This window comes from Carcharodon carcharias, chromosome 4, assembly GCF_017639515.1.
Source record: "Carcharodon carcharias isolate sCarCar2 chromosome 4, sCarCar2.pri, whole genome shotgun sequence".
Taxonomy (NCBI): domain Eukaryota; kingdom Metazoa; phylum Chordata; class Chondrichthyes; order Lamniformes; family Lamnidae; genus Carcharodon; species Carcharodon carcharias.
The window spans coordinates 201,781,982-201,808,468 of record NC_054470.1 but is presented as its reverse complement, the minus strand read 5'-3'; the positions used below and the strand labels follow the sequence as shown (position 1 = coordinate 201,808,468).

The following is a 26,487-nucleotide window of genomic DNA, read 5'->3' as shown; positions in this document are numbered from 1 at the left end:
TACAGCACGAGGTTAGATACAGAGTAAATCTCCCTCTACACTGTCCGCATCAAACACTCCCAGGACAGGGACAGCACGGGGTTAGATACAGAGTAAAGGTCCCTCTACACTGTCCCCATCAAACACTCCCAGGACAGGTACAGCACGAGGTTAGATACAGAGTAAAGCTCCCTCTACACCATCCCCAGCAATCACTCTCAGGACAGGTACTGCATGGGGTTTGATACAGAGTAAATCTCCCTCTACACCGTCCCCATCAAACACTCCCAGGACAGGTACAGCATGGGGTTTGATACAGAGTAAATCTCCCTCTACACCGTCCCCATCAAACACTCCCAGGACAGGTACAGCACGGGGTTAGATACAGAGTAAAGCTCACTCTACACCGTCCCCATCAAATACTCCCAGGACAGGTACAGCACGGTGTTAGATACAGAGTAAATCTCCCTCTACACCGTCCCCATCAAACACTCCCAGGACAGGTACAGCATGGGGTTTGATACAGAGTAAATCTCCCTCTACACCGTCCCCATCAAACACTCCCAGGACAGGTACAGCACGGGGTTAGATACAGAGTAAACCTCCCTCTACACTGTCCCCATCTAACACTCCCAGGACAGGTACAGCACGGGGTTAGATACAGAGGAAATCTCCCTCTACACTGTCCCCATCAAACACTCCCAGGACAGGTACAGCACGGGGTTAGATACAGAGTAAAGCTCACTCTACACTGTCCCCATCAAACACTCCCAGGACAGGTACAGCACAGGGTTAGATACAGAGTAAAGCTCCCTCTACACTGTCCCCATCAAACACTCCCAGGACAGGTACAGCACGGGGTTAGATACAGAGATAGTGTGTGTTTGCGTGTGTGTGTGAGAGAGAGATAGAGAGTGTATGTGTGCTTGCGACTGAGAGAGAGGCAGGGAGAGAGTGTGTGCAAAAGAGAGAGGGAGTGCATGTTTGCATTTGTGAAAGGGAGAGAGTTTGTGTGTATGTGAGAGAGGGAGACAATGTGTGTGAGAGAGGGAGAGGGAGAGAGTGAGAGTGTGTGTGAGAGAGAGGGAGAGTGCTTGTATGCACACGAGAGGAGGGAGAGAGTGAGAGTGTGTGAGGGAGAGTGAGAGTGTGTGTGAAAGAGGGAGAGTGAGTGTATGTGTGCATGAGTGAGTGAGACGGAGGGAGAGAGTGAGACTGTGTGTGTCTGGCTCACTCCCAGCTTCAGGATTCTCAGTCACCGTCACCCCCACACACCAACACATACTCTCACCCACTCTTCCAGTGGGTGAGGGTGAGTGAGTGAGCTCCCGGAGCCCGACACACACACTCTGACCCTTTTACACACTAATACTCATTTTTATTTGTTACTCTTTTTAATATCAATTTATTGCTTTGACATTGCTTTACTTTTGCTCAGCAAATTGTTTCTTTTCTTCATACTCGACTATTTTTTTAAATTCATTTGTCTGACTGAAATCTGCTCATTCACGCCTTGAGTGGGAAAAAACAAGGAGATGTTGCTCCCTGCCCCCAACACAAAAAGCCGGATCAGACAGTCTAGTACAGGTTGGTCAGGAGTTGGCACTATCAGGGTGAGAGGACACAGTCCCTTGGCCAATCTGGGACCCTCCAGCTATGGAAGCAACTTATCAGAGGGAGGGAGCTGAGGTTGCCTCACAATCTGCTACTGAAATTGATCATACAACCTGCTCACTTTACCTTGCAGTGGTGAAAGTGTGAGGACAGGAGGACTTAGACACAACAGATTCATTAACAATTTGGCCAACATGAGCTCTACAGACCACCCCCAGCACCAGAACGGTTCCAGTGTTAGTCGTCACACAAGCAACACAGTCAGTGAAGGCAGGAACTCACAAACATCACGTGCCATTGATTACATAAACAGGAAAATAAAATCAGCTGGATGAGTGACAGTAATTGTAAATCATTCCCAGTCAGAATCTCAGAACCCAGATGAGGTTATCCAATCTGTATCAGCTCTGTTCACTGTCAGTGCTTCTCCAAATAGGAAAATCTAACCATCAGGATTCATCATAATCGCCAGGAGCTCCTCATCATTAGGATGAAATAGGCGTCATTGTCAATAGAGGCACTTACTCCTGAGTAGTAATTTAAAAATTCAAGTTTGGTGACCTGCAGTCAAGAGAGATAAAAAAAAGCTGGTATCAGTTGGAAAACACACACAAACAACCACACACACAAACACACACACAGAAACACACACACAAAAACACAAACACACACACACAAACAACCACACACAAACACAAATACACACACAAACACACACACAAACAAACACACAGAAACACCCACACACAAACACAGACACACACACAAACACAAACACACACACTCTCTCACACACGCTTGCTCACTATCACACAAACGTTGCCTCTCTCACACACACACTCTCACACTCAGTCACCACCATTACACACACAACCATTAGAGAACACACTCATCACCATTTGTACAAACACACATACTCAACACCGTTACAAACACACATATTCAACACCGTTACAAACACACATACTCAACGCCGTTACAAACACACATACTCAACGCCGTTACAAACACACATACTCAACGCCGTTATAAACACACATACTCAATGCCGTTACAAACACACATACTCAATGCCGTTACAAACACACATATTCAACACCGTTACAAACACACATACTCAACGCCGTTACAAACACACATACTCAACGCCGTTACAAACACACATACTCAACGCCGTTATAAACACACATACTCAATGCCGTTACAAACACACATACTCAATGCCGTTACAAACACACATACTCAACGCTGTTACAAACACACATACTCAACACCGTTACAAACACACATACTCAACGCCGTTACAAACACACATACTCAACACCATTACAAACACACATACTCAACACTGTTACAAACACACATAATTAACACCGTTACAAACACACATAATTAACACCGTTACAAACACTCATACTCAACACCGTTACAAACACACATACTCAACACCGTTACAAACACACATACTCAACACCGTTACAAACACACATAATTAACACTGTTACAAATACACATACTCAACACCATTACAAACACACATACTCAACACCGTTACAAACACTCATACTCAACACCGTTACAAACACACATACTCAACACTGTTACAAACACACATACTTAACACTGTTACAAACACACATACTTAACACCGTTACAAACACTCATACTCAACACCGTTACAAACACTCATACTCAACACCGTTACAAACACACATACTCAACACCGTTACAAACACACATACTCAACACCGTTACAAACACACATACTCAACAGCGTTACAAATACACATACTCAACACCGTTACAAACACACATACTCAACACTGTTACAAACACACATACTCAACACTGTTACAAACACACATACTCAACACTGTTACAAACACACATACTTAACACCATTACAAACACTCATACTCAACACCGTTACAAACACACATAATCAACACCGTTACAAACACACATACTCAACACCGTTACAAACACACATGCTCAACACCGTTACAAACACACATGCTCAACACCGTTACAAACACACATGCTCAACACCGTTACAAACACACATATTCAACACTGTTACAAACACACATATTCAACACCATTACAAACACACATACTCAACACCATTACAAACACACGTGCTCAACACCGTTACAAACACACATGTTCAACAATGTTACAAACACACATATTCAACACCATTACAAACACACATACTTAACACCGTTACAAACACACATACTCAACACCATTACAAACACACATACTCAACACCGGTACAAACACACATGCTCAACACCGTTACAAATACACATACTCAACACCGTTACAAACACAAATACACAACGCCGTTACAAACACACACACAACCATAAGTTCAAAAGACTTTCACGAGGCTGATTCCTGGGATGAAGGGATTGACTTATCAAGAACGGCTAAACAGGTTCTTACTGAAACGTACAAGATTCTGAGGGGGCTTGACAGGGTAGATGTTGAGATGTTTCCACTAGTGGGGAATCTTGAACTAGGGGACATAGTTACAGAATAAGGGGACACTCATTTAAAACTGAGATGTGAAGGAAATTCTTCTTTCAGAGGATAGTGAATGTCTGGAATTCTCTACCCCAGAGAGTTGTGGAGGCTAGATCACTGAAAGTATTTACAGAGGAGGTAGATAGATTTTTGAAATATCGGGGAGTTGAGGCCTGTGAGGAGCTGGCATGAAAGAGGAGTTGAAGCCTGGGGCAGATCAGCCATGATCTTATTGAATGGTGGGGCAGGCTTGAGGGGCTGAATGGCCTACTCCTGCTCCTATTTCTTATGTTCTTATTAGAAAACACACACACATTCGACATGCTGTTACAGAAACATGCACAAACTCACTCACCACCATTACAAACACAAATGCTGGAGAGAGTACACACACTCTCCACCGTTTTACATGCGCACACACCCTGCTGTAACAGGTACACACACTCACCACAGATACATGATCACAAACTCACTTGTTACAGGCAGCCTCTTCCACACATTAGTCCAGCCATTCAATAAGCTACATATCTATTGAGAATCTCACTAATGAGTTAAATGAGTGCTTCAGCGGGGAGTGAGACTGCATCAGAGAAAGAGCGTGTGTGGTGTGAGAGCTAATGGGTGTTTGTGAGCATGTATTCTATTGCGAATGAATGCCTGAGTGAGCGTGTGTGTGTACACGTGTGTGTGCATGTGTGACAGAGGTGTGTGTGTGAGGGTGTGTGTGTGTGAGAGAGAGTGTGTGTGTGTGTGAGAGTGTGTGCATTGAGTATGTGTGTGTGTGTGAGAGTGTCTGTGTGAGGTGTGGGTGTGTTTGTATAAGTGTGTGAGGTGTGTATGTGTTTGTGTGTATGAGAGTGTATGTGTGTGTGCGTGTGTGTGTGTGAGTGTGGGTGTGAGGTGTGTGTGTTTGTATGTGTGTGAGTGTGAGAGAGTGTGTGCATTGAGTGAGTGTGAGAGAGTGTGTGCATTGAGTGTGTGTGAGAGTGTGTGTGTGCGAGAGTGTGTTTGGTGTGTGTGTATGTGAGAGAGAGTGTGTGTGTGTGTGTGAGAGTGTGCGTGTGTCTCAATGCTGATAGAGTGGTTCGTTGAGAAAGTGTGAATTATTATCTCAGTGCTGATGCTGAGTGCCTTATGTTGATATACAATAGTCTCGAGTAGTGAAATTGTATTGCTGCTAGCCTGTCTCTTTCTCTCTCTTGATCCTGGTACTGAGTGTGTGTCTGTATGGTATTGATAGGTACTGTATAACAATGCAGTTAGATTGAACTATAGCAGTTAATTCTGGTTAGTAATAATTTCAAACTCCAAACATTGGTGTTGAAACTGGATATTCAATGATACCTGTATGAGGAGATGGACCCTGATTGGCTGAGGGTTAAAAGGAGAGATCCTGAGGTATCATTGAATCACAATGATGGATTCAGTCAGGTTTGTCACAGTGCCTCATGAAGTCAGTGTGAGGCCCCTGCAATCCATCATTGGCAACATTCGCTATTCTATTACACTGTTAAAGGTGATCTACCATCACTTGGTGAACACTCCTGAGGTTAGGTCAGAATCATGGGCGTTTAATGCCCCTTAAACCACAGACGGTGGCCCATGGTGAGGTCACTGTGTGGATAACAGATAGAAAATCAGGAAAACGGATAAGAAGCAATCAGAAATCCACAGGGTGTGGCCCTTCGAGTGCCTAATCCAGATGTAGGGTTCGAATGCCTAATCCAGATGTAGGGTTTGAGTACCTAATCCAGATGTAGGGTTCGAGTGCCTAATCCAGATGTAGGGTTCGAGTGCCTAATCCAGATGTAGGGTTCGAGTGCCTAATCCAGATTTAGGGTTCGAGTGCCTAATCCAGATGTAGGGTTCGAGTGCCTAATCCAGATGTAGGGTTCGAGTGCCTAATCCAGTTGTAGGGTTCGAGTGCCTAATCCAGATGTAGGGTTCGAGTGCCTAATCCGGTTGTAGGGTTCGAGTGCCTAATCCAGATGTAGGGTTCGAGTGCCTAATCCCGATGTAGGGTTCGAGTGCCTAATCCAGTTGTAGGGTTCGAGTGCCTAATCCAGATGTAGGGTTCGAGTGCCTAATCCAGATGTAGGGTTCGAGTGCCTAATCCAGTTGTAGGGTTCGAGTGCCTAATCCCGATGTAGGGTTCGAGTGCCTAATCCCGATGTAGGGTTCGAGTGCCTAATCCAGATGTAGGATGGCAGCCTGCCGTTAATAACCATTTTAATTAAATACACAGCTAATTACTGTGACAGGGCCAGAGAGATCAGCTTTAGATCCAAACCTCAGTGGAGTCAGAGTGCTGGCAAACCCCCTTTAACATATCACACACTGTGCAAGGAATTATTTGCTGTGGGATTCTGTTAAACCATCAGTTAGTGGAAATGACAGAGCAGAAGGGGAGAGGCAGAGAAAGACAGGGAGCTCTCATTCAGGAACACAGCGACAACTACAGAACACCAGGGTGGGGACAAATGTGGGGTGGTTGGGGGGGGTGGAAGAAAGGGGAGGGGAGACGGAGGGATAGGACTCACTGGAGGGGCTGTGAGGATGAAAGAAAGAGGTTATGGGGGCCAAGGGTGTAAGGAGGAGCCTGTGAGGGGTGAGGGGTGAAGGACAAGGGGAGGTGGAATGAGGGGCTGAGGGCAGGGGCTTGAGGGGTGGGGCTGGGGAGCGAGGGTTGTTGAGAGGCAATGGGGGGTGAGGGAGGGTTGAGCGGTGAGGGATAGTTGAGGGCGAGGAAGGGTTGAGGGGGTGCTCGGCGGCGAGGGAGGAGAGGTGGTGCGAGGGAGAGTGCTGAGGTGTGAGGGAAGGTGTTGAGGGGTGAAGGGGCGTGGAGAGGCAAAGGTGGGTGTGGAAGGTGCAGGGCAAGTTGAGGGTGAGGGGTGGGTCGATTGCTGAGGGGGTGGAGGGGCAAGGGGGGGGTGTTGATGCATGAGGCGGCTGTTGTGGTGTGAGGGGGGCTGAGGGTTAAGGGGGTGGGGAGCCGTGATGCAGTGTTCTCTGGGTTGCCTGTGGCACATTAAGACTCGGTAATTGTCCCTCCTCCTCTGGCTGTTTCATGTAGTGAACAATTTATGACAGGGACACTGATGGGAGAATAGGATTCAACCAATGACACCATTTCTCAGAGACTTACCTGTTTCATACAAATACACAGACAACCTAAATACAGATAAATATACAGAGCAGAGAACAGCAGATTCAGGAGCAGTTACAGGAGATGTAATGTAAGCTGCATTCTGGAAAAAATAACCTGACAGTGAGTCGATTCAGAGGAGCTGTTTGCGGGGACCTGAGGGACATCAACAGATGAGCAAAGAGTTAATACACCATCTGTCTGGGATGATTCACCCTCCTCCGTCTCACTGTCTGTCTGCGACTCTGATTCTCTGTCTCACTGTCTGTCTGCAAACTCTGATTCTCCGTCTCACTGTCTGTCCGCGACTCTGATTCTCCGTCTCACTGTCTGTCTGTGACTGATTCTCCGTCTAACTGTCTGTCTGCGACTCTGATTCTCCATCTCACTGTCTGTCTGTGACTATGATTCTCCATCTCACTGTCTGTCTGTGACTATGATTCTCTGTCTCATTGTCTGTCTGCGACTCTGATTCTCCGTCTCACTATCTGTCTGCGACTATGATTCTCCGTCTCACTGTCTGTTTGCGACTATGATTCTCTGTCTCACTGTCTGTCTGTGACTCTGATCCTCTGTCTCACTGTCTGTCTGTGACTGATTCTCTGTCTCGCTGCCTGTCTGTGACTCTGATTCTCTGTCTCGCTGTCTGTCCGCGACTCTGATCCTCCATCTCACTGTCTGTCTGTGACTGATTCTCTGTCTCGCTGTCTGTCTGCGACTCTGATCCTCCATCTCACTGTCTGTCTGTGACTGATTCTCTGTCTCGCTGTCTGTCTGCGACTGATTCTCTGTCTCGCTGTCTGTCTGCGACTGATTCTCTGTCTCGCTGTCTGTCTGCGACTCTGATCCTCCATCTCGCTGTCTGTCTGAAGGGTGTTGTTATATTTGGAGCCAGTTATTCTTCTCAGAATGTATTATGATCAGAGTGAGCACATCTTGCGTGTGTGTGAGAGAGAGAGCCGCAGTTTACCACCAGGCAGACGAACGCTCATCACAGTTTCCAAGCGTTTTTCATCATGATAATGAAGTAGACATCGGTGTCTATGGAGGCACTGACACCCGCATAGTAATTTATAAACTCCTCCATCGTCACCTATAGTCACACCAAACATGGTTTATCACATCTGCCTACATCACAATAACTAGCACAGTGCACTTCCAAGCCCAGAGGCTGGAGTCTCAATCAGCCCTGAAGCTCCCTCTCTGCTCTGGAGAAACATACATTGACCCAGTTTCTGAGCAGCAGGGGCTCCACTGTTGCTGCAGTGAGAGAGATGGGTCAGAGCCCACTCTAACATGCTTTCTGCCAAGATTGCTCCCTTTCCTGAAGGGGCTCACTTTTGCTGGGAAAGTCTTACATGGATACCAGGTTCCTCCAGTATCTCAGCCAAGGGACTATTCATCATGTACTGACCAAACAGTGAGAAGCTACACACTGTGCAGCCAGCAGGAGCAACACCACTGAAGTAGTCCCTGCCATCACCCAGCCCATAGCAGGTGTCTTATCACAGAGTGAACCAAACCTTCAGCTCTGCTATGGCTTCGTGCTGGTTTAATCAGATGAGCAGTGTGGAACCTCATACTGAATAAGACTGATCGATATCACACACACTCCCAGATACCGAGCTGGGGGTGCCTCACACTAAAACTTCAATCAAACCCTTAACAAGCTATTTAATCCCACCTGCACTCCATATCCATTACTCCCAACCTACCCACCTTCACTCCCTATTCCTCAATCCCACCCACCCACCTTCTCACCATATCCCTCAATCCCACCTACCCACCTTCTCCCCATATCCCTCAATCCCACCTACCCACCTTCTCTCCATATCCCTCAATCCCCACCTACCCATCTTCTCCCCATATCCCTCTATCCAAACTACCCACCTTCTCCCCATATCCCTCAATCCCCACCTACCCATCTTCTCCCCATAACCCTCAATCCCCACCTACCCACCTTCTCCCCATAACCCTCAATCCCCACCTATCCACCTTCTCTCCATATCCCTCAATCCCAACCTACCCACCTTCTCTCCATATCCCTCTATCCAAACTACCCATCTTCTCCCCATAACCCTCAATCCCCACCTACCCATCTTCTCCCCATAACCCTCAATCCCCACCTACCCATCTTCTCCCCATAACCCTCAATCCCCACCTACCCATCTTCTCCCCATAACCCTCAATCCCAACCTACCCATCTTCTCCCCATAACCCTCTATCCAAACTACCCATCTTCTCCCCATAACCCTCAATCCCCACCTACCCATCTTCTCCCCATAACCCTCAATCCCAACCTACCCAGTAGCAGTAGAAATTGCACACAGCTCCCACAATTACGGAAATGTGTCTCCTCCACACAATGTAACTGCTGCAGGGCTTGAGGTACCATCCATGCCCTTGTACAACAGCAACCTCAGGATTATAATCCCCGTGGATCAAGACTCAAACTAGAGTGGATGGTATATAACCCTAAACCCCTAACATGATGACTGTCATTGGAATGAATGCCTACCTACCAGGCATTCTGGGGCACTCTGCTACTACAATGGGTTTAAAATAGCCAGTCAGATTGCATCTAATAATCCTCAATCTGATGGAAACAACCCCTCTCAGAACAATCCCCGTGGTCAGAGCCCAGAAACGACCAATCCAGCATGGTATCCAGAGCCACTGTTACTCCCCATTCAGACCCCTGTGTTATAATCATTTTTAATGCTTCCATTAGAAATCCCTGTGTTAGTTTATAATGGAAACTTCCTATGTAAACGTTTCGCATTGTAATTGCACTTTTCCATCAGTAGGGGCACTGTATATCGTGATTGCCAATTATCCCCCACTTCAGCTGATAATGATGACACTCGCTTGTCTGACTCCCGTGCCCAACGCTAACAGTAAGATACTTGCAGTCTTGTGTATAGCCTGTACTTTGTCACTCCTCGGGTTTCACAGTTCATTCTGAGCAATGCTGTGACAAATCTACACATACACACTCTCCTCCATTGGAAGCAGCCGCTTTGTAATTTTGCAATGTTAGCTGAAGCTTTGCTAATATCGTACAGCTGAATTTCTAAATAAAATTTAACAGTTAAACAGGTTAATGTCACTGTTAAAGCAGGATTTGTTAGGTCACACCCATTTTAAAGTACTGTTAAAAAAAAACCCATGTTGTCAAAGCTTTTCGTCTTGCACTCATCAGGACAGATCACACAGAATCACACAGTGCAGAAGAGGCCCTTCAGCCCATCGAGTCTGCACCGACACGTGAGAAACACCTGACCTACCTACTTAATCCCAATTACCAGCACTTGGCCCATAGCCTTGAATGTTATGAGGTGCCAAGTGCTCATCCAGGTACTTTTTAAAGGATGTGAGTCAATCCGTCTCCACCACCCTCCCAGGCAGCGCATTCCAGACTGTCATCGCCCTCTGGGTAAAAAAGTTTTTCCTCACATCCCCCTAAACCTCCTGCCCCTCACCTTGAACTTATGTCCCCTTGTGACTGACCCTTCAACTAAGGGGAACAGCTGCTCCCTATCCACCCTGTCCATGCCCCTCATAATCTTGTACACCTCGATCAGGTCGCCCCTCAGTCTTCTCTGCTCCAACCAAAACAACCCAAGTCTAACCAACCTCTCTTCATAACTTAAATGTTTCATCCCAGGCAACATCCTGGTGAATCTCCTCTGCACCCTCTCCAGTGCAATCACATCCTTCCTATAATGTGGCGACCAGAACTGCGCACAGTACTCCAGCTGTGGCCTCACCAAGGTTCTATACAACTCCAACATGACCTCCCTACTTTTGTAATCTATGCCTCGATTGATAAAGGCAAGTATCCCATATGCCTTTTTCACCACCCCACTAACATGCCCCTCCACCTTCAGAGATCTATGGACACACACGCCAAGGTCCCTTTGTTCCTCAGATACGCAAGAATGCCAAAGCTCAAAGGGGAACAACAATTTATACTGCATGAGAAGACTGGTTGCAGTATAAATTGTTGTTTCCTTTGAGATTTGGTATTCTTGCATATCTGTCCAAGATGAAAAACTTTGGCAGCATGTCTCTTTTTTCAGCCATACTCAGGTTCTGTATTGCCAAGTGACTCTCAATGTAAATATTAATGGCAGGCTGTTGGAATGACCACTGCCACCACTGGCTCAATTAGACAGGGCTACGTGTCTGACCCCCCACCCTGTGGTTAATAAGGAGGTGGGGGTGGTGAGGGGGCAAGTCCACCACCATTATTAGGCTTGTAGTGCTGCCTTCCAGTCAAGGGTCAGAATGCAGCTGTCACAAGCAGGGAAACAGAACCATGTTCTTAGACCATGCACAGTAACTACAAACAAATCACAGTAAGATGTCACAGCCTGTAATCCCCAAACAGAGGGCTCCAGCTATTGAGGGGCTAGCCCCTCTCTCACTCACAATTCCATCCTTATTGTAGGGTGAGTCAAAGCTATCCAAGAAAATCCTGAAGACCTGCTCCTCTGTCCACTCCCCATTCTGATACTTTGGGTGATGTCGGGCATTGTAAACTCCTTGCAAATCCTCAATGGTTATCACACCATCTCCTGTCTTGTCCAGTTTACGAAAGGCCTGTTGTATGATCTCTTTCCTTGCATTGGACATGGGAGGCTGAGCAGGCAGAGAGATAAAGAGGGAGAGAGGGAAGACATGTGAATCTGTATTACTTATTCAGGCACAGAGTGAATCCTGCATCTGCTCTGATACCAAGAAACCGAGCAGGATACACATGCAAGTGATCTCCAAATCCCTAGACCAGCACATTCAAGTACCTTCTCATGTAATAAAAAAGGATGCTGGAAATCTGAAACAAAAACAAAAATTGCTGGAAATACTCAGCAGGTCTGACAGCATCTGTGGCGAGAAAGACAGAGTTAACGTTTCGAGTCCGTATGACTCTTCTTCAGAATTAAAGGGAAGTAGAAATGTGGTGAAATATAAACTGTTTAAGGGGGGGGTGGCGGTGGGACAGGGGAAGCTGGATAGAAGGCCAGAGATAGGTGGAGGCAAAGGAGAGGTTATGAAAGATGTCATAAACAAAAGGTGGAAGGGGTGTTGATGGTGGTGATACTGGCTATAGGAGGACTAATGGTGACATTCAGAGTAGAAAGCAGGATGAGCCAGTGACTGATGGCCCTAGTGGGGGTGGGGTGGAGGGAGGGGACGGTGTGGGGAGAAAGATCGAAATAGACTAAAAGGTGGGGATAAAACAATAAAATAATAATAATAGAAATAGGTGAGGGGAAAATATATATACATAAAAATTAAAAAAATAAATATTGAAAAAAGGGGATCAAAAAGGGGTGGGGATGGAGGAGAGAGTTCATGATCTGAAGTTGTTGAATTCAATATTCAGTCCGGAAGGTTGTAAAGTGCCTAGTCGGAAGATGAGGTGCTGTTCCTCCAGTTTGCGTTGAGCTTCACTGGAACATTGCAGCAGGTCAAGGACAGACATGTGGGCAAGAGAGCAGGGTGGAGTGTTAAAATGGCAAGTGACAGGGAGGACTGGGTAATGCTTGCGGACAGACCGAAGGTGTTCCACAAAGCGGTCACCCAGTCTGTGTTTGGTCTCTCCAATGTACAGGAAACTGTATTGGGAGCAACGAATACAGTAGACTAAATTGAGGGAAGTGCAAGTGAAATGCTGCTTCACTTGAAAGGAATGTTTGGGCCCTTGGACGGTGAGGAGAGGGGCAGCAAAGGGGCAGGTGTTGCATCTTCTGTGGTTACATGGGAAGGTGCCATGGGAGGGGGTTGAGGTGTAGGGGGTGATGGAGGAGTGGACCAGGGTGTCCCGGAGGGAACGATCCCTGCGGAATGCCACCGGGCAGATGAAGGGAAGATGTGTTTGGTGGTGGCATCATGCTGGAGTTGGCGGAAATGGCGGAGGATGATCCTTTGAATGCGGAGGCTGGTGGGGTGATAAATGAGGACAAGGGGGACCCTATCATGTTTCTGGGAGGGAGGAAAAGGCGTGAGAAAGGATGCGCGGGAGATGGGCCGGACACAGTTGAGGGCCCTGTCAACGACCGTGGGTGGAAAACCTCGGTTAAGGAAGAAAGGAGGACATGTCAGAGGAACTGTTTTGGAAAGTGGCATCAATGGAACAGATGCGATGGAGGCGAAGGAACTGAGAGAATGTTCATTCTGCTTTCTACTCTTCTAATCTTAATGTCACCATTAGCACCTCCTTTAGCCAGTATCACCACCATCAACACCCCTTTGACCTTCTGTTTATGACACCTTTTGCAATCTCTCCTTTGCCTCCACCTATCTCTGACCTTCTATCCAGCTTCACCTGTCCCACCCCCCCTTAAGCAGTTTATATTTCACCACATTTCTACTTCCCTTTAATTCTGAAGAAGAGTCATACGGACTCGAAACGTTAACTCTGTCTTTCTCTCCACAGATGTTGTCAGGCCTGCTGAGTATTTCCAACGTTTTTTGTTTTTGCACCTTCCCATTGTGTCTGCCCACATATCAGCACCACCTTGATGACGTACTCCACCTCGGGGGGGTGGGTAGGAGGTAGGGGGGAGCAGGAGAGGGCAGGTCCAAGGCTGGGGGCAAGGTGGCCGAGGAGAGGGTGGGTCCAAGGCAGCGGGAGGAGAGGGTGTCCCCACCTGGCGGAGGGGGGGGGGTCCTAACCTGGCGGAGTGGGGGTGGCCCCACCCGGCGGAGAGGGGGGTCCTAACCTGGCGGAGAGGGGGGGTCTAACCCGGCGGAGAGGGGGGTCCTAACCCGGCGGAGAGGGGGGTCCTAACCTGGCGGAGAGGGGGGATCCTAAGGAAACAATTCTAAATGGATGGTTGAAGTTTAAACTCCCTTCTGCAAATGGTAACTGATCAATTGTAAATGTCAGAGGGCCAAGCTCTCACTCTATATTGTTATAAAAATGTCCTGACTATTCTATAAAATGATTTTTTAAAAATGTTTTAAAAATTGGACAAAGGCTTTAAAACGACTGAAGCCAGGACTGGCTATGACTCTCGCAAAAGGAATTTCTGGCCTTCAGAAATAGCAGTAACCTCAATATCTCTAAAGAGGTGATAATGCCGTGATCATATCCCAATGAGTTGTACAAAGACCATTTACATTTCAGGGTCCAGGCTCTGGCCAATGGAGATGATCCGCCTGTGAGGACAAAGGGTCCTGAAACCTCTGTTAAACTTATTAACAGATAAAACACCTCAAGATCCAGACCAGGAATATACATCCTTTCTCCAAACTAAGATGGAAAAATGAGAGTTAAGTCACATGACACCCCCCCACCACAAGCTGCTAGGATCTGTAATTAGCCTTGTGAAGCTGAAAGAGACAGTTTACCATCATCCATCAACAAAATAGCATCATAAACCAGAACTCGGTCCAGGTTTAAATTGCCTGGCCTTCATCTACACTGTTTCTACGAGAACTTCTGTACCACTGCCCACGAGGCTAATTCCTCCCTTTTGGCCCAGGTCATTGTTGAAGCCATCTCGACTGGAAAAGTGAGTTATCCAGCATCAGTCTTCAGCCTGCTGACTCTGTGAAAAAATACACCATTGGACTCTGATTCTGTGCGAAATAAACCAACACTCTGATTTACTCTATCTCAGAGTTTGCTGTGGGCTTATTAATAGAGGATTAGATCACTCCAAAACTGAGGGGTTGGGGAAAATATGCCACCATTTATAAAGGAGGAAAATAAAAAAAAACACCTCTTTGTTTACGGACGGATGGTGAGAAGGGAAATCAGGGCTGTTTAAATGAATCCCCCTCCTGTCCGTTACAGGATAACCCAAATTGGGAAAACTCAATTTGAATTGGACCAGAGTCCAAGTTAAAAGGTGAGCCAAGTCTGATATAAAAGGACCAACTGGAACTCAAGAGGAAAACCCGGTGGCTGGAACAAATTTTAAAACACAACTAATTAACTACCACAGCAAATTCCTTTTCCCTAACACTAAGGAAATGCCAATATTTGATGCCCAGATAGTTGTTCAGCAAGGGATTTACATGGCGAAATTTTGGCAGCCCTTAGCACAGAACAATTGGAAGCTGTAGCTAAGGAAATACAGTTAATATTACCCAGCAAAATCAAAAAAAGTGAACTGACCCAGTCATTGGTGGAAGATTTAGATCTCATGTTACCAGTAGAGCAGTTAGATGTAGGCCTCAATCATGCCTCTGAATCCCCTCCCCTAGCCAATTTCAAGCTGAAGCAGCTCAGGTTACAGCTAGAATTTCAGGAAAGGGAAAGAGGATTCCAGCTCCGAAAACTGGTAACGGAGTGAGCAGCTCAAAGGGAGAGAGCGAGAGCAGACAGCTAGCTGCAGCAAGGGAAAACCTCTCTCTATCCCCCTAACCCAGACCCACTCTCGGAGGCCCTCAAGAATGAGATTCCTTCCCAAATTTGAAGAGAGTGATGTGGAGTTATTTTTTTTCACCATCTTTGAGAAAGGAACAGGGCAGCTAAAATGACCCTCAGAGATTCGGACATTTTTAATTCAAAGGCAGCTGTCAGGGGGAGCCCAAGAGGTCTACTCCACACTGCCTTCTGAGGTGTCCGTGAATTATGAGCAGACCAGGGCTGCCATCCTAAGTGCCTACTAGTTGGTCCCAGAGGCATACTGTAAGAGGCTCTAACGCCCCTTGTGACTGCAAGATCAAATCCCAATGAGTTGTACAAAGACCATTTACATTTCAGGGTCCAGACTCTGGCCAATGGAGATGATCGGTCTGTGAGGACAAAGGGCCCTGAAACCTCTGTTAAACTTATTAACAGATAAAACATTAACCACCTCAAGATCCAGACCAGGAATATACATCCTTGGTCCAAACCAAGAGGAAGAAGTGGGACTTATGTCATAAGACCCCGCCCCTCCTCCACCCCTCTCCAAGCAGCTAGAACCTGTAATATTGCCTTGTGGAGCTGAACAAAGGCAGTTTGCCATCATCCATCAACCAAGTAGCAGCAGAACCAGAGCTCTGTCCAGGTTTAAATTGCCTGGCCTTCATCTACACTGTTTCTATGAGAACTTCTGTACCACTGCCCACAAGGCTAATTCCTCCCTTTTGGCCCAACTAATCATGGAAGTCATTTCTACTGAAAAAGTGAATTATCCAGCATCAGTCTTCAACCTGCTGACTCTGTGAAAGAAAACATCATTGGACTCTGATTCTGGTCTCTGGACTCACGTGAAACAATAATTCTTATCTTCTCTGTGGTCCTTGCCCTGTATCTCTCACTTTCCCTTACCTCTCTTTTATTGAATGAATGTAAAACAGGTTACATAGCAACACTCCCTCTCTGCGTTTGAGTGTGTGCAAAATAAACTAACAATCTGATTTTACTTTATCTCGAGTTTGCTGTGGGGTTATTAATAGAGGATTAGAGTACTTATGAAGTCATTAAGTACCCAAAACTGAGGGGTTGGGGAAAATATGTCACCATTTATAAAGGAGGAAAATCAAAAAAAAAACACCTTTCTGTTTACGGACAGGTGGTGAGAGGAGAAATCAGGGCTGTTTAAATTAAACCCTCTCCTGTTCATAACATAAATTTGAAATCTGAGATGGATAGATTTTTGTTATTCGAGATAGTAAGAGATACGGAACAAAGCGGGTATGTGGAGTAGGTTGTAAATCAACCATGATCGTATTCAATGGCGGAACAGATTTGAGATGTTAAATGGTCTACTGTACAATTGTAGCAAGATTTCTTCCTTCCTGTACTCCAATCCCTTTGAAATAAAGGCCAACATGCCATTTGCCTTCCTAATTGCTTGCTGTACCTGCATCTAACGTTATGTTCCTTGTAGCAGCACACCTGAGTCTCCTAGAAGATCAACGCTTACAAGTTTCACACCTTTAAAGGATATTCTGCTTCTCAATTCTTACAACCAAAGTGAATAATTTCCCATTTTCCTACAGTATACTCCATCTAACATCCTGTTGCCCACTCACTTTACCTGTCTATATCTCTTTGCAGCCTCTTTGTGTCCTGCCCAGAGCTTACCTTTTCACCGAGCTTAGTAACTCTAATGGGCGTGCAGGAACAGGGAGATGGGGGTAGGATAGTGGGGTATATGTACACAAATCATTGAAGGTGGCAAGGCAGGTTGAGAAAATGGTTAATAAGGTATATGGGATTTTGGGCTTTATAAGTGCAATTGCAAGGAGGTTACAATAGACCTTTCTAAAACACTGGTCTGGCCTCAACTGAGGTATTCTATCCAATTCTAGGCACCCTGCTTTAGGAAGGAAAGCGTTAGAGAGGGTGCAGAAAAGATTCACAAAAATAGTTCCAGGAATGAGCAACTTCAAGTAATTAATGAGGATAAATTGGAGAAGCTGGGGTTGTTCTCCTTAGATAGCAAGTTGAGAAGAAGTTTGATAGAGGTGTTCAAAGTCATGAAGACAGCAGTTAAAGAGAATCAGTTCCCACTGGCAGGAGGGCTGAGAACTAAAGGACTCCTATTTAAAGTGATTGGCAAAAGAAGCAATAGCGACAAGAGGGAAAACGTTTTATCGCAGTAATTTGTTAGAGTCTGGAATGCAGTGCCTGAGAGTGTGGTGGAGACAGATCCTAACGAGATAGTCAAGAGGAAACTGGATAATTATCTGAAGAGAAAAGTTCTTGCAGGGCTATGGTCTTAGTGAGCTTCTCTTACAGAGCTGGCATAGACACACTTGGTCGAATAATCTCCTTCAGTGCTATAATATAATTAATAATAATCAATAATTCATTGTAGTGGCTTACTCCTGCTCCTAGGTAACCATTCCATGGTTCTATACCCGTATTGTTTTAATTCTCTCCTCTCGAGCATCCCCAATATTAATCGCTCCACCTTTGGTGCCCGAGACTTAAGCTCAAGAATTCTCTCCTTAAACCTCTGAACCTCCCTCTTCTCCTTTAAGACGCCCTTTAAGACTGACCTCTTTGACCAAGCCTCTGGTCAATATCCTGCCCTAATATCTCCTTATGAGGCTCAGTACCAAATTTAATTGCTAACACACCTGTGGAACAATTCATTACCCTGCAGGTGGTTATGTAAACACAAGGGCCTGAGCTTCTCGCTCGTCCGTGTGCACGCGATCAGTGGGCCCGGGAGTGGGTGGACGGGAAGTGGGCCCCTGGCCACACTTTCACGCTGGTTGGCCAATTGACCGCCAGCCAGCGTGAAACATGTGCTGAGAAAGGCTCAGCACTGCCGGTGGGAGCAGGAAGAGGGCAGGTGCCAACGTCACCTTGGGTGCTGGTGAAGGCTGACAGCTGCCTCAAGGAGTTGCAGGCTTCCACAGAATGAACAAAACAATAAAAATGCTGCAAAATATGTCCATTCAGCACAATCAAGCACCAGGAAGCACACTTCATAAACAAAAACAATCCCCACATATCTCTTTTTGTTTTATTTCCCTGAGATTTCATCCGGCCCTAGACAGAAGTTTGAGCAAAAATGTAAAGGCTGCCTGGCCGATTGGCCTGTCCACAACTGTAAAAGTGGACGGGACACGGAAAATCTCTTCCAATTGCCTCCTTAAAGCCGTCCTGTTTTACCGTATTAAATGTGTTACAGAAGTGCAAGTGCTGACACTGCTTCTTTACAACGGGTAAAAGTGACTCGGTATTTTGAAAAGTCTGACGGCGTTCAGGTTCCTGCAAGTCTCAAAAATTACAAGGCTGCTCCGGGAGAGCAGCAGCGGAGGCTCGCCTCTTACCCGCAGTGTCACAAGAAACTCATCAAAGTCAATGGTTCCACTGGAATCCTTGTCAAAATGTTTGAAACATGCTTCCACATCCTCCTTCTCCATCAGCACACCGTAATCATTCAGGCCTTTCACAAACTCTTTGAAGTCAAGTGTTCGATTGTTGTCATCATCCATGATACGGAACACCCTGCATAACAGAGAAAACTGGCTGGGCAGTTAAAGCTCTTAAAACAGCATATGGGAAACTTGGTATTCTGAATTGGAAATAAAAAGAGTAAGCAGGCTACACTGAACCTTTATGAAATACTAATTAGACCTCAGCTGGAATATTGTATTCAGTTCCAGGTGACGCACTTTAGGAAGGATGTGACAGGAAGATATAATAATCCTCATAATGTTATTGCAATTTATTGTGAAACAGTGGTGTGTAAGTGTATTTGCATGTGTGAGTTAATTGGATTAAAGGCAGCTGGTCTAAAGGCTTTGATGTTTCAGGAGCTGAACTAGGTTTGAAAGGGTAAGTAGATAGACACAGGGGTAAAAGGACATTTGCATTTTTAAATGTTTTAAAAGAAGGAGAGAAATGTATCACCTAGCCAGGTGAAGTTAAGAAACAGTATGTTTATTTTTCCCAAAGCTTACTGGTAAACTTGGTACTATGAGAGATTTTTATTAATAGAAGGGTAAAGTCCAAAGACATGGTGAAACAAATGGGAATTTGCAGTCAAAGGACCAAATATGTATAAAGGAGGAAGGCTATTTGTAAGGGAAAGCAGTCTAAGATTCAACAAGTGAGAAATGCCTTCAGCCTGTATGGACCAAACTGCTGCCTCCAGGGACTGAAGTTAAGAGAACTCACTTTGAATTTGACTGTTCAGGGCATTGTTTACTTTGCCCGAGTCTTTTAAAATATAGGGCAGGATTTTTCAGTCAGCCTGCGGGGGTGGGCCCCACACGCCGACGTGTAAAATCACGCACGATGGCGCTGGGCGTGCGTCCCGACCTCATCGCAATGTTTCGTTCATCGGGCACGTGCCAGAGCCAGCTGTGCGTCCGCCGATATGTAAACGGCCTGTTAAAGAACTGATTAAGATAATTGTTAACACTGCCCGTCCAACCTTAAGGTTAGCGGACAGGCGAAAAGGCCAAGCGACCTTCGCATCTTTTAGGAAAACTCACCCACGAGCGGGATGAGGGATGAGGTTTCCTAAAGCTTTTATTAATTAAATTTTAACATTTTCATAAATATAAAAACATGTCCCATCTCATGTGATACAGTCACATGAGGGAACATGTTTAAATAAAATTTTAAACCTTTTATTCGCTATTTAGAGATTTCTGCACTCTTTCGTGCACATGTGTGAAACAGCACTGGCTCCGACTCTCTCTCCTCCCTCCGCCCAGGTAGTGCTGAGCACTACAGCTCGTGTCTTACGCTGGGTGGGCCTTAATTGACCCGCCCGCGTAAAATGGCTGCACGGAGCCAATGTGTTTTATGTTGCCTTTGCGAAGGTGTAACTGGGAATCAGATTAACCAGGGGATTTAAAAGTTATTGTAGCAGTAATTTGTAGGCATATGTATTTGCTTGCAATCTTATTGTTTATTAATAAATGTTTAATTTAGTTTTATGAAAAACTCTTAAGACTAGGTGCTCTTCTTATTACTGAATTCAAAGCCCGCATCTCAAAACATACAAACTGAAAATTAGTTGTGACAGTTGTTTCAAGTTTCCCTCTGGGATTTGAACAACACAGCATTTTGCATCTGTTGTGTCAAGGCCTTAGAAAATTTCTAAGAAGTATTAGAATGGTACCAAGGCTGTGGGAATTCAGCCATTTGGATAGACTGGAGAAGCAGGGCTGTTCTCAGAGCAAAAAGGTTGGCAGGTTTTCACAGAGGTGTTCAAAAATTACATTCGCACCATACAAGTGCCAGGCACTGACCATCTCCAACAAGAGAGAATCTAACCATCGCCCCTTGATGTTCAATGGCATTACCATCACTGAATCCCCCACTATCAACATCCTGGGGGTTACCAATGACCAGAAACTAAACTGGACTAGCCATATAAATACTGTGGCTACAAGAGCAGGTTAGAGGCTGGGAATCCTGTGGTGAGTAACTCACCTCCTGACTCCGCAAAGCCTGTCCACCATCTACAAGGCACAAGTCAGGAGTGTGATGGAATACTCCCCACTTGCCTGGATGAGTGCAGCTCCTTCAACACTGAAGAAGCTTGACACCATCCAGGACAAAGCAGCTGCTTGATTGGCACCACATCCACAAACATTCACTCCCTCCACCACCGACACACAGTAGCAGCAGTGTGTACCATCTACAAGATGCACTGCAGGAATTCACCAAGGCTCCTTAGACAGCACCCTCCAAACCCACAAGCACTACCATCTAGAAGGACAAGGGCAGCAGATAGATGGGAACACCACCACCTGGAAGTTCCCCTCCAAGTCACTCACCATCCTGACTTGGAAATATATCGCTGTTCCTTCACTGTCACTGGGTCAAAATCCTGGAACTCCCTCCCTAACAGCACTGTGGATGTACCTACACCACATGGACTGCAGTGGATCAAGAAGGCAGCTCACCACCACCTTCTCAAGGGCAACTAGGAATGGACAATAAATGCTGGCCTAGCGAGTGCCGCCCACATCTCATGAAAGAATTAAAAAAAAGGTTTTTGATGAGTAAATAAAGATGAACTGTTTCCACTGGCAGGAGGGTTGATAACAAGTTTTAAGGTTGGGAAAAGAACGAGAGGTGACATGAGGCAACTTTTTTGAAGCTGAGAATTGTGATTGGGAATGTTCTGCGTGAAAGGCTTAGTAGAAACATATTCAATAGTAACTTTCAAAAGGGAATTGGACAAATTATTAAAAGGGAAAAAGTTAGGGGCTTATTGGGAAAAAAAAGCAGGGGAGTCAGGTTAAGTGAATAGTTCTCCCAAAGGGCCAGCACAGGCATGATGGGCTGAATGGACTCCTCTCTTCTATGACTCTGCGATGGTTCTTCATCGTCACTCTATTGAAGCTGATGGATGGTGTCACAGCTTCAATTTCTTTATTCTCGACTGTCTTTGATTCCATGTAGTGCAGGACTCACCAGGAGAGGGGAGGCTCGAGGTGACAGTGTTAAAGTTCAGCTTCTTGAGGCTGTGCTATGATGTGAGTGTGTGAGGGAGGAGGATGGCTGTTAAACAACACTCCCATGGATTGTGGCTACTGCCTTTATACTGGGAATCAATCAAGAGCGGCTACAAAGTGAATTCTGATATCTAGGCTGTGTGAGAGACGCTGAGCAGCACAGGGAGATACCTGCAGTCTGATGCTTGAAGCAATTCCATAGTAACTGAGTGTTGGAAAAAATCAAACATTACTGCTTCTGTTAGTCATTATGACCACGTTATTTGCAGATCCACAGGACCCATGCATCACCAATTTACACAGTGTGACCCTGAAGGCCATGTCGTAAGAACAGAAGGCAGGTTAAACCACACAGCTATCAGGGATGCCGTGCTGACAGTCTATAAGCACTTGTTATGAGCTTTACCTAGTGTGTTATTGGCCCTGGCAACCTGGAGGTTGAAACCAATTCAATGGTGTCAGGGATCACTGCACAGCAGGCTGTTTTAGCTCCCAGAGCTGAGGGGCGAGCTACAGCACCCAGGGTCAAAAGAGGAGCCCCCAACCCACACTGAAGGGCTAAACACCCTCGAATTTGAGGGGTGGCAAATGGTATCAGCTCTGAGAACCTATGCAGTCAAATAGCCAGCCAGGACTAACTGAACAGGCTGATCAGGGTGAGTTGCCAAGGTTTCTGGTCCCTGTAACTTGTACCACAGTGAGAGACAATGAGAGGGGTACAGCCACCACCTGGTGATGGATGGTAGCTGAGGAAACCTGGCTCTCTCTACCTGCTGAGGCCCTTGATTCCTGCAGAGCCCCGGGACAGACACTGAAGTCGCAGCTTCTCAACCGGGTCCGAGCACTGTTGAAGCTGCTTCTTGGCTTTCATTGCCATTTCTCGATCGTGTCTCGCTGTCCCTGCCATCTCCTCGAGTAACCTGAAACCAAAAGTTAGTGAGTTCGATCCGTTCTTTCCCCAGTGGGGTCATGAAACATCCACTACAGACCGGCAGCTGCTCTGAATCAAAGCAGGAGCATCAGAGACTGAAGCTGTAGGGCTGGCTCACTCCAAACAGGGCAATAGAGGGTGAAAAAACATCCACATTACCCTTCACCAATACACAGCGAGTACCTCAAACTGCTCGCTTTCCTCAGTTACTTTACTAAATCTGCAGCAATCACCCCTCACCCTCAAAAAAGCCTCTGACCCTTTGACCCTTTCAAACAACTTTTGCATCTCCAACCTCCCATTTCTCTCCAAAGCCCTTAAAATTATTATCGCTTCCCAAATCCGTGCCCATCTTTCCCGGAACCTCTGGTTTAATCCGAGCGGTCAGGTTTCAGCCTCTGCCACAGTGCTGAAAAGACTCTTATTAGTGCAAATAACAATCAAAGATTCATAAATTACCCCAACGACCAAGCAGATAAATCCAACGAAAGGAATACAGAGTCAAGTCGGAGAGCAAGCAGAGATAAATTACTGAAGGCCTATGAGATAACAAAACAGAGAAGTGTGAAATGATTAATTTTGGCATGAAGAACAAGGTGATACAATATACAATAAAGGTACAACTCTACAGTGGGGGCAGGAGCAGAGGAAGCTGGGTGTATGTGTGCATAAATCATTGAAGGTGGCAGGACAAATTGAGAAAATTATTGAAAAGGTATACAGGGATCTTGGGCTTTATTAGTAGGGGTACAGAGTATAAATGTAAGGAGGTTATATTAAACCTGTATAAGTCACTGGTTCAGCCTCAGCTGGAGTATTGTATCCAGTTCTGGGCACCACACTTTAGCACTTTAGGAAGGATATGAAGGCATTAGAGAGAGGGCAGAAAAGATTCATGAGGATGGTTCCAGGGATGAGGAACTTCAGTTATGAAGTTAGATTGGAGAAGTTGGGACTGTTTTCCTTGGAGAAGAGAAGGTTGAGAGGAGATTTGATAGAGGTGCTCAAAATCATGAGGGATCTGGACAGAGTAGATAAGGAGAAACTGTTCCCATTGGTGGAAGGATTAAGAACCAGGGATATACAATTTATATTAATGACTTGGATGACAGTTGGAATGTATCATTGCTAAATTGGCTGAAGTCACAAAGATAGAATATACGAACATATGAACTAGGAGCAGGAGTAGGCCGCCTGCTCCACCATTCAATAAGATCATGTAATAGAATCATATCTCTCAAGACTGAGGTTTTCTTTTACAAAATGGAAGGACCTGGCATGATCTGGACATCTGGATGCCAACCTGGGATATTCTTAAAAAGGTTTTAAGTTCACCTTGGAACTGTTAACGAGCAGGCTTCTTCCAAGAGATGCCCTGCCCTATAGGGTACTTGAGAAGGAGTTGTTTGTTTGTTTGTGTTGAACTACAAATCCTTTAATTAATGAAAATCTAGGAGACAAAAAGGCAAGCACATGGGAGAGAATGAAAGCTTAAGCTGTGAACCTGCTTGTTTTGAAAGCAGCCTTGTTGAAGAATAAGCTGAGGAAAGAAGGCTGCCTTGACTGGCTCCCTCTCTTTCTCTCCCTCTCTCTGCTTTGCCTGAAATTGTGTGTGGCTATCAACCTGTAGCCAGAGAAACCTCATCGAGTGTAACTAGTCTGCATTTGGATCTGTAAAGCGGGACCAGTTGGTGACAAGTTTCAGGTATCTAACGGGACCAGGAGCCTGTCTGTACACGAGAGAACTCCAGGTTGACAGAGTCAGGGCCCTGTGGACTTTATCCTTTATTGTATAACACCCATCCTCCAAAGCCCATCTTTACAGAGAGACTCTATTTGTTTGTCCTCTGTTTGTCTGTGTGTGTGCGCTGGGGGATTTCTTCAGGAAGACAGACATAGTTATACTTACTGATTACAATTGTGTGATAACCAGTTCTTGCAACTTGTTAAAAAGAAGTTTTGTTTTAAAAGAAATGAATCATTTTGAGTTTTTGAAAGAAGGCTGGTCAGAGTCTCTTTTCTTCTGGGTACTAGAGATATAGGTAAACAACTGGCCATTTCGGTGAGAAAATTAAACATTTAAATTAACAGTACGGTCTGTGGAGCAGTGGGGCTGATAATTCAGACATTCTTCCCATCCGGTTGTAACATGAATTGGAGGCTCTTGCGGGATTTTGAAACACAGACAGTGGGTGATTGGATGTGGAATAATAATTGGTAAGGGATAAAAGGACAGAAACCAGGGGCAGGATTTTATGTCCCACGGGTGTGTGTGTGCCTGACCCGAGTGTCCCGTTGTCATCACGCACTCGCTCGATATTTCAGTCAGTGGGTACACGCAAGAATCACCCGCCAACAATTAATGGGGCTATTAAGCTCATTGAAGTTTCAATTAGCTGTCATTTTTCACAGCCCATCCAACCTAATGGGCGAATCAGCCAGGCGGCCTTTGGATTTTTTAGGAAACCTCATCCACGGGCAGGATGAGGTTTCTGACATTAATTGAAAAAAATGTTTTGACAAAATTTTTACGTTTATGTGAGCGAGTCCTAAGTGGGGGCATTTTCTCCCGATTTTCAAACACTTTATTCTGGGTTTTAAAGATCTTCAGCTCCCCGAGGCAGTTCCCTGCCTTCAGGGAGCTGTCAGTGTGCGCTCCCCCGCTCACTCCTCCCGCCTCCACCCCAGCAGCGCTGAGCACACTTCACACTAGTTGGCCGTAACTGACTGAGTCAACTGAGTTGGCTAAGATCCAGTTGCGAATGAAACAACTTGAACGTGAAAAGGAACTGAGAAAAACTTGAATCGGAAGAAAAGAAAAGAGAAAGGGCAGAAAAAGAAAAAGAGAATTGGAATTGAAAAGGCTGGAGGCAAAAAGATAAAGGAAAGAGGAAGAGCATTTCAGGAGCTGGGGCTGGAATTTCAGGCAAGGGAGGAGAGAGAAGGGACGAGAAATGGAATACCAGCTTAAAAGGCTGGACCTTAAAAGAGAGGCTGAGGAATGTTCTGATGTTGGAAAAACCTTCAACCCAAAATCTAGTGGGGAGATGTTTAAGTTTGTGAAAGCTCTGCCAAGGTTTGAGGAAAGGGATGTAGACATTCTTTACTTCAACCGAAAAGGTGGCTAAGCAAATGAAGTGGCCAAAAGAAATCTGAACGTTGCTCTTACAGCGTAGGTTGGTAGATAGAGTTCTTGAGGTATATGCATTGCTGTCAGAAGAGATTTCTGTGGATTATGATGCAGTAAAAAAGGCTATTCTTAGTGGATGTGAGTTGGTCCCTGAGGAATACAGGCAGAAATTTCATAACATAAGGAAACAGCCTGGACAGTCCTTTATTGAGTTTGAGAGGGTAAAGCAAAGCAATTTTGGCTGTTGGATATGGGCATTAAAGGTAGAGA

At 45.6% G+C, this 26,487-nt stretch overlaps 1 protein-coding gene across 3 annotated transcripts in view; it reads right to left on the bottom strand.

Moving 5' to 3' along the window:
• Nucleotides 1–1,212: 1,212 nt before the first annotated feature.
• Nucleotides 1,213–26,487, bottom strand: part of capslb (calcyphosine-like b) — a 35,994-nt gene continuing 10,719 nt past the window's right edge. For 2 of the 3 annotated variants that reach the window (XM_041186412.1, XM_041186411.1), the window contains 6 exons: nt 23,547–23,626; nt 22,927–23,076; nt 19,007–19,184; nt 11,705–11,914; nt 8,241–8,363; nt 2,051–2,154 (listed from right to left, as the gene is read on the bottom strand). In XM_041186412.1, coding sequence (XP_041042346.1) covers nt 8,262–8,363; nt 11,705–11,914; nt 19,007–19,184; nt 22,927–23,063 — 627 coding nt within the window. In that variant the 5' untranslated portion in view covers nt 23,064–23,076; nt 23,547–23,626 and the 3' untranslated portion in view covers nt 2,051–2,154; nt 8,241–8,261. Of the gene's footprint in view, nt 2,155–8,240; nt 8,364–11,704; nt 11,915–19,006; nt 19,185–22,926; nt 23,077–23,546; nt 23,627–26,487 lie in introns of all 3 variants that reach the window. The other variant, XM_041186413.1, reaches the window with a different exon arrangement.